The sequence below is a fragment of the Fundulus heteroclitus genome, chromosome 2 (assembly GCF_011125445.2).
Source record: "Fundulus heteroclitus isolate FHET01 chromosome 2, MU-UCD_Fhet_4.1, whole genome shotgun sequence".
Taxonomy (NCBI): domain Eukaryota; kingdom Metazoa; phylum Chordata; class Actinopteri; order Cyprinodontiformes; family Fundulidae; genus Fundulus; species Fundulus heteroclitus.
This window is the reverse complement of record NC_046362.1, coordinates 13,012,383-13,027,549: the sequence shown is the minus strand read 5'-3', so window position 1 is coordinate 13,027,549 and position 15,167 is coordinate 13,012,383. Positions and strand designations below refer to the sequence as shown.

General features: G+C 39.5%; 1 protein-coding gene across 1 annotated transcript in view; it reads right to left on the bottom strand.

Annotated features, from left to right (window-relative positions):
- Window positions 1-6: 6 nt before the first annotated feature.
- The window catches only part of tp53i11b (tumor protein p53 inducible protein 11b), a 51,407-nt gene continuing 36,246 nt past the window's right edge, over window positions 7-15,167 (bottom strand). Inside the window, exons 2-5 of the mRNA XM_036148116.1 lie at window positions 8,680-8,817; window positions 2,107-2,165; window positions 1,942-1,990; window positions 7-1,574 (exon numbers count right to left, since the gene is read on the bottom strand). Of these exons, the coding sequence (XP_036004009.1) occupies window positions 1,335-1,574; window positions 1,942-1,990; window positions 2,107-2,165; window positions 8,680-8,808 (477 nt within the window). The 5' untranslated portion in view covers window positions 8,809-8,817 and the 3' untranslated portion in view covers window positions 7-1,334. The remainder of the gene's footprint in view (window positions 1,575-1,941; window positions 1,991-2,106; window positions 2,166-8,679; window positions 8,818-15,167) is intronic.

The following is a 15,167-nucleotide window of genomic DNA, read 5'->3' as shown; positions in this document are numbered from 1 at the left end:
AATGAAGCCTGGCTCTGGCTGGCCTTACGGAGCTCAAAGCTGATTCATTCGCATGTTGCATCACGGTGCTGCGTTTATAGTTTTATCTTACCAAAACAAAACAGTAATCAGACATTTTCTTGATGTTTTTATTTTGCTTTTCTGATAGAAATACTAAAAAAAGTGTCGTTGTTATGATCAGCCTCATATCTAAGCGCTACCATGTTGCGCTGACAACGTTCTTCAGCTTGGAGGCCGTTACCGAGTAAACAATTAAAGTCTTAGAGGGGATCTAAAAAACATGATCAAGTAAAGAGGTTAAAAACACTGTTTAAAAAGGAAACATGATAACAAAGCAGGTCTGCGGTGTAAAAAAGAAAAATCCTCATTAATTTTTGATTACTGCTGTATCATGCGGATGGACATTTCTCATTACCTGCTATAAACAGGATTGCACATTAAGTAAAATTGGTAACTGCAGGTCCGAGTTTTTCGAAAACGCAAGACTGGAAACTAGCAACAAAATTCTCAATGGTGCATTTTATTTTTTTAATCTAAAAATATTGTTACAGTACGGGGGATGTCCTGTCATGGCTTTAGAGCGAAGGTAGGACAATACAGGAGTTCTGACAAAGGTTCAGCCTCAACGTGAAGAAGTCACAACTTAGCTGTCAAATATATGCTCAGCCTTTTGTTACTCACATCTCTTCCCGTCTCACTCTCGCCCTACCTGGCCTTTAATCATTGTGAAACTCTTTATGGAGGCATCACAGCCTTTTAATCGCCTGACTGACAGCCCTGTCTCAAATTAGGGCCATTAAAAATGATTGCTGCCTATCTCCAAAACACATTCTCTCTAATAGCAGAGCAAAGCATAATTACCTGGCTTATTTATAATCAAATGTCTGTCGCCCGTCAAGGACTCGGCACAGAACACCCGAAACGAAAAATAAATAAACCTCAATTTACTCAGTCTAGAGTTGAAATCAAATGGAGAGCGTTTCCTTCTGTCTGACTTTCAGAACCACTCACAGAGACGCAGTCCTGCCGTCTCCCACCACGGTCCCCCAAGATTTAAACTTGACATATGAAGCCGCAGAAACAAGAGGCGATTGGAGCATTAGCTGTTAGTATTCCAGAGAATCGCTCTCCGTGGCCCTAGCGTGCCTTCATGGAGAATTGAACTGTATCAGATTAAAACAGCATCTGTTTGGAGCCTGAAGGAGAGACTTTTGAAGCAGAAAGAGAGCTCTTTATGTCATGTCTGAATGAGGAGTGTGTGCGACTTCGAATGAATGCATTAGGAGCCATTATTGAAGGACGCCACATGCAGTTGAGCAGTATACTGTATATTTTTAGCATTTGTATAAATAAATGGTAAAACACTGTGTGCCAACAACATGAAAGCATTCAGCCATGCAAGTACAGTCGCCGTGCATGATGGGACCTCGGGTGGCTTTTGCGTCTTTCTTGCGATTTAGGACATTTTGATACTTACTGAGCAAGGCTGCGCCATAAAGGCGAACAGAGATGCTCGTTGTGGAAAGCTCCTCCTCAAAAACAAGCTCGTAGAGCTGGTTGGGAAACACCAGAGCCTGTAAGTGAAAAAAAAAAAAAAAGCTGAACACAGCTCTGTCATATCAACACAGGAGCATTCTGTGCTTCCAAAAGTCTTTTGGGTTGTGAGTCAGTGTCACTGTTCGTGCCCAGAACACTGACGATATTGAGAATTTGATAGCGGCGTTGACAAAGAGGGAGTTGTATGCGCAGATAACGCTCGGAAATACAGTGGAAATGAATCTCCAGATAGCTCGAGAATCTGATTTTGCAAAATGCCACTTCCATTTTTTCCAAAACCTTTATTCCCCCCCCCCTCCCCATCCCCGCCTTCAACTGTACATTTTGTACTGATGTCAATTAAAAATGTATGACTTCTAAACTGTTTACGAGTTAAACACTTACCGTTAGAGCCATTAATGTGAAACCCACTGCCGAGATGAGTATCCAAACTCTAAGAGGAGAGGGAGGAAAAAAAACATGCATTACGAATCCTGCGTAAACCAAATAGAAACAACACTGCGTTAAAACTGCACTGATGTCAAAGTCAAAGAGCACTTAGAGTCTCACCTCAGCCCAATCGGCTCTCGCACTGCAAACTTCAACTCATTTCCGAGCATCTGACTAATCTGTGAGCAAATAGGGAACCACAGGAGAGAGAAAAAAAAAAAGCAAATGAGTTATGAGAGGGGAAATGTTATCACAATCCTTCCATCTCTCCAGACCTTTATCTGATAACCCTCAACAAGCAGGGATGGAAATTACCCTGTAGCTGTACTTGGGGCGGTGCAGCTATTAAAAAGAAGCACTTAAAATCTATCTTGGGAGAGTAAGAACACATTATTATGTTAATTAGAGACTTTAAAATACCTCACCTCCTTAATGACCTGTTTGTCATAACAACATCTCACAATGCTTTCTTAAAGTACAATTAAGTGAGGTTGCTATTCCTAGAGACATCATTACCGCTTTGTCAAATAAAATTAAAATGTTGAAACACAAACAACCACAACCTGCTATTTCTGGAAGCTTGTTGTGAATAGAGAAAAGCCAAACAACATGTTATTTTTAAGGAAAAAACTTAACTGAATTTTATTGGGATTTTATGTGATAAGCTGGCACAATCCGGTGCATAACTGTAAAGCAGAACCAAAAAGATCCATGGTTTTTAATTTATTTTTACAAATAAAAATCAAAAAGTGCAGTGTACCATTGTGTTAATCTGTCCTTTACTCCAAGAATCCTTAATAAAATCCAGTGCTACCCACTGCCTTACCTAATTACTAAACATCGGTGCTTCCAGCATTGTGCTGAGGGGGATGTTTAGTGGCGGTAATAGGAAGATGAATGGAGCTAAATACAGGGCAATCTTAAAAGACAATTTGACATTTGAGACTGGGGCAGAGGATCACCTTGTGAGATAGTTTCCCAATAAAATCCATTAAAGCCTGTAATGTGGCAAAGTGGGAAAAAGTGGGATATTAAACAAAAAGTTTGTAGTCTCTCCGGAGACACTGTACGAGAAACAAAATAAGTGCACTACCAGCACCCATTATCTTACAAAGATTTGATAAACCCCATTAAAAACATTTTACTACATAATGCCTCTTAAAAAGACTGTTGTCACGATCCAATACTGAGAAAGCCCAGTCAAAGATTGTCTAGTCTTGGAAAAGCTTTTCCCTTCATATCTTTCAGAAGATGCCAGAACACAGATTTCCAGAAACTTTATATTCAAAGTCTGCTTCATCAGCCTTTGAATATAAAGGAGTGAAGAAAAAACCCACTAAGGGTGATTAACGCAAAAAATCCGGTTGGTTTAATTTTTTATTTTTCATTTAATTTATTCATTTTACTCTACATCGCCCAAGATTGGTATTTCCAATATTTTTTTTATCCACCAGTGAATGCACCATACTGAAACCCAACAGGCCACACTAACAACACTCTTCAGTGTGCAGGATGTTACTGAGGGAAGGACACTTGGTGTAGTGAGGTCAGGTGTGTATAAATGAAGTCAGAGGAAGCGTAAAAAAAACGTTGGAAGCTAAAACTGTGTTGCTTTGTGCAGAAACATGTCAGCTGGTTATTCAGACTCATTTTAAACAGCTGGTGAGACTTTCATGGTGAATAGGAAGCTGAATGTATTACTGCAAAAACCGTTCAGAGTAAATATTCATCTGTCTCAGATCATGTCGGACAGGGAAATACTGGGAGTCTTCTGGAATCTTAATGTAATGGTTTATTTAACCTACACCAGTGGCATCAAACTACAGACCTCATCAACTGCAGTCCCAGGACTTTGATATTTGTCCCTAGTCCAACATGCCTGAATTATCTCTTCAGGATGCATGACTGCATGGACTGGACCCTGACAACCCCTTTCGGCAGAAAATACAAACAGTGGATGTTATTTATGTTAATTCTGTTTAAGTCTCATATGAGATACCATAAAGGTAAATTTAGTCTGAAATCATGCATTTGGTCTGGAATGTTAGTAAAATCTCATTCACCTCACACAGTGTGACGTCACCTCTACTACTATAAGAAATAATTCTTGATAAATCACAGAGAGGCTTCTTGAGACTTTTATAGTGTTGGTAATCTTACACATAAGAGAAAGTATGTGCTTTCCGTCTTAAATATAATATAAATTTGGACATACCGGTAGCTGTAATTTCATTAGAAATTATCTAGTTGGAATAAAATATTTTGCAATATGGGGCAGATAGCACATCTAGGCAAAGAAAATTATTGAGCTATACATTGTCGTAAAGCAGTGAAAGAGATATACTGCTACTAAGTGTGGTTGAGTTTTACTAAAAGATACCTCTGTCCTTCATCCCAAAGGATTTGACTGTATTTGTAGATGTAGAAAATCCATGTAATTTCGCTGTAAACACTTTGTTAAGCCGTAGTAAAACTTCAATCTACAAAGTAGAAATCAATATTTTCTCGTAATACTTCTATGCTACTATAAAAGAGAAATCAGAATGACCAAAAAAATCAGTATCTACAGATTAGAGCTTTACAAACTCAGGGCACCAGAACTTGGTCACGACATCTCTAATCCTAAAATGAATCTTTGAAGGACATTAATTTGTTGACTGATACGTGGAAACGTCAGGAAGATGATAAATTACTGTATAGAAATCTAAAAAACCTCTGCTCTTGAGGCCATGATGCAGATGAATAAAGCCAAAAGCAAAATTAAAACCAAAATATGTAAGAGAGAGGACTGTGTCATTATTCATTCATTCCATTTATGGTGAGCATTATGTCCTCCAGACTTCATTCTGGTAAATATTTAAAGGTTAACTGTGGGTCCAGTAGAGTTAGGTTACAGCTAATTCTCATCTGCAAATAACACAAGTTCTGTCCTTGTATAACTTGGAAATACATTCTCAGAACGTCCCTGACAAATTTAGATTTTCTTTTCGAGCCTAAGATACAGAAGGGCAAGGGGTGAATAAACTTCCCATAAAACGCAGAGTAATAGATAAAAATGAAAATAAAACACAGCCAGGTTTTACTCAAACAACTCTTCTTAGATCCCATTACCCTTTTTTTCTTTACTTCTATACTCTCTAAGGATATAAAACACACATACATTAGACGATATAAAACTAGAAATGCTCTCAGACATCACAAAACAAAACATAGGTGGTCCTGCGTCTCCAACATAAATCATATCCCTTCATCCTGAAATGTCTCATCTCTAAAAGCAGTGCAGTGTTGGGAGTCAGACAGCATTACTGAAACTAAAAATACATAAAGAACGCAATGGGGGAGAAATGATGAATCATTTTCTGGGCTGCTGTGTTTGCAGGGAACTCACCATCAATTGGAAAGTAATTTTCTCTTTGACAATGTCGTGGAATAAGAAAAGTTACTCTTCCACTCAAGCATAAGAAGAACGTTTTTAGAGGAGTTTGGCCATAAATACGTCACTTCAATATATGTTTTTAGATCTAACGTTTTTATCTAAATGTATTTTTACACAAATATGCTAATATCAAAGAATAGAGACCGTATACTTTACATCTTTATATACAAGAAGCAGTTTTTAAAGGATCTGCAAATAAGCAAGAACACCAATGAGCCTTGCGATTCCCTTTGGTTTATTTCTAAACATTTGCCCCTGGCTGCTGCCATCTTTGAACACATAGCGGGAGCTTTAAGAAGGCTCCCTCGGAGCCAAAACCTAAAAATGACTGAGATGAAAAGTTGCTCTGTGAAGCCGGTGCGGTCCTCATCGCTTGCAGCTGACGCGTCTGTTTATGAATCCCCGTGCACCAGCTGTGAACACATGTCCAGGTGAATCAGCCTTCCTGTGCCACGGTTCCAGAGGCTGTTTTTGACAGGAACACGTAAATATTCATGACCGCCGTGACAAATACTCAAAGGGAACAGGGAGTTAACTGATGGCACTGGGTTGGCTGGGGGTGGGAGAGGAAAAACAGGCCTAATTACAGCTCGCGCTCACATCAGTCACTTACGTCCAGAAAAAAAGGCTTATTATTTAAATTGTTTTAGCAACAGAGCATCAATTCCAATATAGTCAGTGTGACAGTGCATTGCAAAAGTATTCACACAGTTTAACCTAGTTCACATTTTGTCACGCTCTAAATACAATCTTCAACATATTATTTATGGGATTTTATGTAAATACTAACACAAAATAGAGTAACAATTGTGACACCGATGAATAGTAATATATATGCAAATCTTTTCTTACAAATAAATATCTGAAATGTGTCATGTTGAGATAGAAAAAGGTTTTTCAAGGAGTTTTTCTTGTTGATAAAATATTTTTTATGCCTTATTTGTAATTTTTTATCCTAGCGGTATCGAATATTATATCGAGTATCGAATAATTTCCTGGGTATTGATATCGAGTTTGAAATTTTTGCATCGTGGCAACTCTATTCGGCCTGCGAGATGCTATGAGTGGTGGAAAACTAACACTTTCATATCACCCTGAACACAACCGTCCCCATCACAGCTCAGAACACGGTGATGGCAGCATCATGTCGCGGGGTTCATCGTCTTTAACAGACACAGGGAAGCTGAGATCAAAATTTTACTTCTTGCCGTGCGCCATCCTATTCATCACCATGAAGAAACATAATGGTGTGGGGATGCTTTTCTTCAGAGGGGAACAATGGAAGCTGTTCAGAGTTGATGGGGAAGATGGATGGAGTCAAATACAGAACAATCCTGGAAGAAAACCTGCTGAAGGCTGGAGAAGACTTGAGACTGGAAGATGTGTTAACCCTGTCAGACAGAGAACAACCCTAAACAAACAGCGTGTGTGTGTTAAAATGGTCCAGTCAAAGCCCAAAATGTGGTTAAAAATCTGTAGCAGGACTTGAATGTCTCAAGCTCAGACACTCTCCAGTGTCTGAGCTTGAGCTGTTTTCCAAAGAATAGGCAAAAAATGTAATGTCTAGATGTGCCAAGAAGGTAGAAACACAACATATCCTAAGTAACCAGAAGCTGAAACGGCAAAGAAAGGCGGTTCTCACTACTGACACAGGGGGGCTAATTACAAATGCCGGCCACACGTTTTCAGACGTTTATTTGTAAAAAGATCTTAAAATCATGACGCTTTTTCCTTTGCGAATCACAACTATGCACCAGTTTCTGTTTTTGTCTTGAACATAAAATCTTCTTTTTTACATTAAGCAGATAGATGGCAGTCGCTATTTCATGAGCCAAACCCCCAAGGCAAAAGAAATTACACAAAACATTTATGGTATGGTGTGTTATGAGGGCTTGAGTCAAGGTTTGTTTGTTGCTACACCACCATAGCACTAAAGCAGTACATTATTTGGGTCAATGGAGCTGTTAGCAACAATAGACGAGACAAAAATCTCCTGGCGTATGTGCACAGATTCTAAGCCACCAATGCTCCTCAGTTGTCTTTGTTCTAGTATCTGTAGGAACGTTACTGCCATCAGCGAAGGACTCAGGAAGCGACTGTCAGCAGACCACGCTTCCCTCCTTTGTTTATGGGACCCACAAGGTTAATTTAAACCGTTTCCTTTAGCCTAAAACTTAAGCAAGCCAAGTTTACTTTTAGATTCCAACCCACGGACTTCTTCTACACACTAGCAAGTTTGAAGCGAAGCGTAACAGTAACAAGACAATAGTGAAGAAACATTAGTTTAAGCGTAGATTCAGATCAATGTCTGCCTGCTGTGCCAATCACATACATTGAAAAATACCAATTTACTGTAATCTATCCTGCCCACCAGTCATTATTAAAGAATCCGTCTCTAATCAAATAATTGTCAGTGGCAGAGAGATGCATAGCTGTTATTTCCTTTATATGTGTCTGTTTTCATGACTACGCTCACTGAAAGAGATTTATGTGACAGATGTCTGGGTTAGGCTCCGCGCCTAAACATTGAGAGAGAAAACAAACACTCAGGAGGGCTGAGAAAAGGGGGCTGACATCTCATCACAAGCTATCAGCCGCCACCGTATGCCCGCTCCCTTCTGTTCTCTTCTCTTTGCTCGCTTCCCTGATTAATATTTCAGTGCGGAACTGTCTTCTGGGGCCATGCGCATTGTGATGAAATCTTGCATAAAAAAAAAAAAAAGAGACAGAAATAAAGACAGACATTGTGATATTTGAGTGCAGTGGATGGAAAGAAAGGATCCCCAGGCCGAAGCTGTGGCATGAAATCGAGAGAATCTTTCTCCTCTTTAAACAAACATGCATGTGAGCCGCGATGCTTTGGCGTGCATCGTCCCTACGTACGGACATATAGCTGTGAGGAAGTAATCTAACACATGAGATGAAAAGGGCTGGCGCTCTCCCAGGGGAGCCAGTCATATCTCGGCAGAACCGCACGAGCTTAGTGCATTACGTGATCTAGATTCCCTGAAGCATGAGAGGCAAATGCCCACGACAGAGAGATGTGCCAATTAACAGCCCACTGTGGCTTTTAAAAATCAATCCATAGCTCCACTGCGGGTTAATAACTGCATCTGGCATTTTTCTTTATGCGCTGCTGTACTAATGATAGTTTAGCTAAACTGCCTTCATTTATAACAGGGTTGTTTGTTGCCCTGATGCCCTCGCTTTCGCCGTGATCTTGCGCTGAAGAGAGGCTTGACGTGTAGCATCCTGACCTTAGAGCGGTGCACTTCCCCGTCGTCGTCCTCGCCGCCGACTCCGAGGATCTTCCGGCTCTTTAGGCGGCTTATCAGGTCCGTCTGACTGTGCTTCTTCATAAGGGGAGGGTGGGATTTCGATGCCATGGTGCACACCTGGAACAGCAGAGAAAACAAACGCACATGGTTGGTACGCTTGGAGAGGATAAAAAGGGAAGAGATGGCCTAGCAAGGCACTCGTATGCACCTATCTAGGAGTAATACCCTTGTGGACTTGACTTACGTAACACTATTACATAATGCGACTCTTACAAATATAAGCAACCCTCCTAAGTAAAGTAGGAAGCAGGCGCCTGATGTTTTCTTGCTTGGCTGGGTGGAAAAAGCATGGGGGTGCATGCTCGGAGTAAACACATGTGATACTGACACACATACACTCGCACACATCTATCTATAGTATCTATATATTAACAGTATCTAGTCATCTGCCTATCTACAGGTTCTACCCATCCAACCGTAAAGTACCAAAACCTGCTTTAATGGTCATGGTATCACTGCAGCAAAGTGGCTTGACCCTAACCCCATAAGGGATCTATGGAGCATTGTCAAGAAGAAGATGACAGAAACCAGACCCAACAGTGCAGATGAGGTGAAGGCCCCCACTAAGGCAACCCGGGCTTCATTAACTCCTCAGCAAAGCCACAAGCCGATCACCTCCGCTGCATTAACGCAGTAATTCATGCTAGAGGAGCCCCAACTCATAATCGAGTGCGTACGCGAATCAAAAATCAATTAATCGAGAGTCATTATGTAACCATAATTAACTTTTTTGTGGGAGACGCCAGCTCAGAATTGCCACATAACACACAGACACAAATTAAAGACATACATGTTCATGTTGAAAGTACCACACAGCACTTCCTGAGAAGCTAAAAGCATGCAAATGGTCCTTAGCATCTGTTAAGATTTAAATGTTCAAGTCCTAAAAGACAAATAGCAGTCACTTTACAGAACAATAATAATATGAATGGACCAGACAAACACTCCCTGACAAGTGAAAAAGTATCCAAGTAGTGATTAGCAAAAACTGAATTGTTCAAGTTATAATACAAGAGCAAATACTGCACAACTACTGATAATATGATATAATCAGGTAAAAAAAAGATTACAAATTCAAGTTAAATAGTGGAAAAGCACCAGCCTATTTATAGAACAATGTGAGAAAATGCAATATGCCTGATAGTACAGCAACATCTCGGAGTAGCTAAGGCAGATCTTTAAGATGGCATCCCACAATCCCCTGTGCTGACCTCGCCACCCGTGCCAAACCTTTACACTGTACAGTGCATAGACACACTTTTCAGTAGGCCAACATATCTGCATTTATTATCATAATTCATAAAAATACACAGAAATAAAACATTTGGCACATCTCACTCTGTGAGATGAATATACATTTTAGTTTCTAAATTGAATTAATTAAATAAACCAGGTTTTTAAATTATTTTAACTTCTGCCTGAACCCCCCCCCCCCCACTAAAACCTGCACACATTTCTGTACATACCCATAGTCTGAAATGAATAGTACAATTTAATTTAAGCAACACTTTCATCATTGTTGCTCTGTCTCTCGTTCTTGACTTATGCCAACATGTTGCTGTAATCAAACAGATTAAAGCGCTTCATTACACTGAAATATATTGCTTTTGAGTTTTGTGCTGCAAAAGTAACATTTCGGTAGTTTCAATTGTTTAATTAGTTGCATAAAAGTTTAATTTCAAAATGAATAAACAAAGATGTACAGAAATCTCCTTGATGTTTGCCCTGCTATTGCCACTGTGGCACCGTTGAGAAACATAATCAGGGCCTTTTGGATTCAGCAGGTACCAGCAATAGCTGCGCCCAGAGAGATCACTGCTGACTCAATAAGCTGCACGATAATTAAAGGGGAGGCTAAAAGGCATGCGCCAACATGAGTGCACTCATGCACACCAAGGGGCAGCCAAAAATTGATGGCTACTCCACAGGGTAGTGGCCTTGAGAAGAAAAACAAGGGCAGTTATTGAACTTCACTTCCAGGGAGGAGGAAAATGTCTCAGAGAGTTTTCACCTCATGAAAGAGGAAAAGAGCTGTTGTTGTTAAGATGCAGAAGTTTAATGTGTTATTCTAGTTATAATGTCAACAAAACACTTGACCAAGTTTGGTCAACAGCAAGTGAGAATGCTAAACACGCTACTGCTGCAAGTACTTTTCAATGCCAAGTACGTATGATAGGGCATAGTTACGCTGTTTGATAATGGACTCAAGAGATGGCTGTGAGGCTTCTACAATGTCTGATTCCTCAGATGGCCCTCCAAACAAACATCCTTTCTTAACAGAGTAGTAGTCCTACATCTCAGGGAGAGATTTCCGACGGTGGCGTCGCTCCATTCAAGAAAACCACTCTTCATACAGACAAAACCGTGGATGAGGCGTTCTCATATGTCACGATTAAAGGTCTAAATCAGATTTCTACGTACGATCTGATGTCCAGTGCAGCTAGTGATGAACAACTTCCTTTCATTGAAGTTGCTTACGACTTACAAGTAAGATAAAAGGCGCTTTAAACACACAATCGTTTGTTGTTAACCCAAGTGACTATAATTTTGAAAAATAACACTTAATGGGCACTCTAAATTTATAAGGGATGAAAGTGTAAATGTGATTACTCACTTGTTATACCCTAATAAGTAGTCTGTCTTTATAACACAGTAACAAACAAAATAAATAACCAAACTTAAAATGTATGAAGACACATTAACTTCAAACCAGCTGTGACGGCTATAATACACAAGAAACTAGTGCTAAAACGCAAAGTATCCTTTTTATTTACTGTAGCAGCCTAAATCTAGGGCCCTGTGAAAGTGATTTTATTTTTCAGACATTTGTGTTTTTACATTCTGTAACCTACAATGTATCCAATTCATCCACCCATCCATCTTGAATAACAGGAGCTGGTGACGGTTTCAACGGTCAATGGGTGAAGGGTAAGTTACTCTCCAATCCATCACAGGGCTTAAGGATAAAGAAGAGCCATGTATCCATTGTTTTTACAACCTATTGTTTGCAGGATATCTTTTTATTAATTTCTTAAAAATGTACCCGTGGGGTTTACGTAAGTATCTTCATGAAAAAAAATAAATTTTAATTTAGAAAAAAGCAAAACCCCCTTTGGACAAAATATTCCCACATAATTTCCTCAGTAAATTCTAAATGCTGTTTTGACTATGCTCTATCCAACTTACTTCCTAATAATTATATATTTTTTTGTCCATTTGGAAGGAACAGATACTTTGAAGTCCCACAAAGTCTTCACAATTTAATGACATGACATGCGTATAGCAAGAGCTGTGTTGACTGCAGTAAGTGTTAGATAATTCTTTGAGTAACATGGATTCAGGTTCGCCACGCCTAATATATTTGTTGATGTTTGTTATTTAATGCAACATTAAACCCTTTTTGAAGGTAAAGAAGTGGCGCTCAAGATACAAGGAAACCAGCAGAAGCACTTTGCCTGTCAATCAGAGTCAGCGGGTTTTCCTGGACAGCTTACATGGAGGCACGGTCCGCCCTGCACCTTCAGCCATGACTCGAAACTCTGTGTTGGATAAAGACGCAGCAAATCATACAACTCACACCGCCCTGTTCCTCTTGATTTGCAGGCGAAGTGCTTCTGATTAAAAGCATCATTGTGAAATAAATAGGCCTTTGGGAAAAACCTTATGAAAAAAATATGACTTTTTTTTTTTAGAAAATGGCATTTTGAAATAAAAACTGATGGAATTAAATAAAAATGTTTCAACAATAATTTCTATTTTTGAGAATAAAAAAAATAGGTGCAAGTAATTATTCAATGTTTTATTCATCCTTATAACCCACCACTCAATGACTTTGGAGGCTGCAAAGCTGAGGATACAAGTTGTAAAACAAACAGGGAAACATTACGGGTTTCGTGAATACACTAATAACGGCGCTTTGTAATTGCAAAATTAGGCTAAAAAGGCCGGATCCAAGTGATTATAAATGAAGAGCTATTTGGGGGCTGATTTCTGCCGAACAAATGTTACTCTGAAGCACAGATGACCTCCCCCTCGTTTGCTGTACCGTATTATGTTCTTGAAACTGATAATTCAGAAGGAATGAATTGCCAAGCATCCGCTGAATAAACAGGTTGTTGATTCTGTACTTTAAAAACTCTTTTGATATTCTGAAATCACCAGCTGTAGCCTTTTCACAGGTAAAAAAAAGGGAAATCATCTCCTCTTTCATCTCCATATCAAAGGGCTTATCTGAGGGTTAGGGGTTGCATTTTATTCCCAGGGATCTTTCAGCAGTCCAGCGAAGACCTTTCTGCTGTGCAATATCTGCAAAGAAGCTCTTGAACAGATGCCCCTTTGAATGGAAGAACCCGACATTGCTTGCACATTTGAAAATACCCCCGCATGCCGTCTCTCCCCTCGGTGTCCTCAACAGTGCGTCTTGACTTGCAAGAATAATGCTGATACAGTTGCCTAGCAACTGCCAAAGGACCGATCGTCCTCCTCCGAACTGAAAGCCCTTCCATGATTGAAGCCACCTTTGACAAAGGTGTGGCCAAGTGAAGAGCCAGCAGTGACCCCGGGGCATTTCCGTTGACGTTCATGGATTGATAAAAAAGAAACAACAGCTTTGATTTCTATTCATTCACACACAGTTTTCCTACGAGAGCCGAAAACGTTAAAAGTAACTGAGCCCCAAAAAAATGTTTCGAAAGTGATTGTATGTTCTGGAATAAAAGTAAAACGCAGGGAACAACACGAGCAGCAGGCAAGGCCGCCTCTGTTCCTATTTCAACTTTTGTGACAGAGCATGTGCTGCGGAGAGGAAAAAGCTGTTATAGACGCGAGGAAGAGATTGTGGGGAAAGGTGTGAACTCTCTGCGAGATCTTTGGCTAGCAACTGAAAAGATGTTTTACAAAAAATAATTGTATCTTAGGAACAAAGTCGTGTGTAGGTGTGCAAGAACAGCTGTGACCAAATGTGCTACTGAAAATAAGAGAGACAATCTGAGCACCCCCCCCCCCCCAACCCCACCCCCCATAAAAAACAGGACCAACAGTCGTTAAATACTCCCACCACCAAGTCTGGGATATCAAACAACACCTTATGGTGGAGAAACAAGCTTGTGCTTCTCCATTTTAATGGGAGTTTCTTTTTTGTCATGTTCTCAGTAATTATAAACGTTTTAATTGCCCAGACAAATAGCTGTGTCACAGCAGAGGTAATTGTGACTTTAGGGTGAAAATAAGAGGATCCAGCCTGTCCTTGTAGAATCAGATCAAGCATCCTTGACCTTTATTCTCTTCAGATGCTGCATGAGCGTTAGTAGTAGCTTTGTGCCAACAGATATCCTCTTCTTGTGTCAAGATTATTAGTCCAGTGCTTCACTGGGAGGGCACAATTTCCACTAAAATAGATATGTTTAATCAAACTTTTGATTTGCAAACATTTTGTATCATGTTTTAAGATTAAACTTACATTTGTTGCATAGGGAAACAGGTCTTAAAATGTCTGAACGGATTCTAGAGACGATGTCCTCAGTGGCATTATGACCTGGGGACTTGCTTACATCATACAACAAACATCCCAGGATTATTTTGGCCTCCCGTGTTATTTTATTTTGCTCACAGGAAGGATATATATATATATATATATATATATATATATATATATATATATATATATATATATATATATATATATATATATATATATATATATATATCTGCATATATATAAAATGGAGTTGAAATAACAAGCGCCCATGACATCTGAACTTTTTATTGATCAGGCACTAAAACCACAGCTGTTTAATAATGCTCAAGTTACACAAAGTATACAAAATACAATAATGGTTTTTCACGTGAAAAAGCAGCGTGCTAAATAAAAATAAATGTGATGAGAAAAAGAACCGTATCATCAGAATTATCATCCAGAAATACAAGAAGACACACAGCTAAGAGCAAATCCGGCAGGGGCAGAAAGCAGAGCTGCCAATAGATTCTCGATAATCATCGCAATATTAATGTGTGCTACAAAGCAAAGACAAACGATCTCTTGCACACAACATTGGCTATCTGTGCATTAAAGCTCTGCTTCCCAGAAATATATTTGACCACTTGGATGGATTGTTCCTGTGCATTATGCAACTGATATAGACTTTAGCATCCAAAGATGCTAAATGGAGGGTGTTTAGAAAACGCAATGTTCAACCTGAACATCTGCAATGCCAGCTTTTTCTTATAAACATGCAGTCCTAGCAGGAAGCTAACGTTTTCATAGACCCTTGGAAGAAAACTAGCGAGAGATTTCTCATAAGACCCTAGAGCAAATGCCAAGACACTAATGAATGACTTATTGAAGTCATAAATTTGATTTTCAGAAAAGAAAATCACCTGAGATCTGCACTGGAAAGACCTATAACATT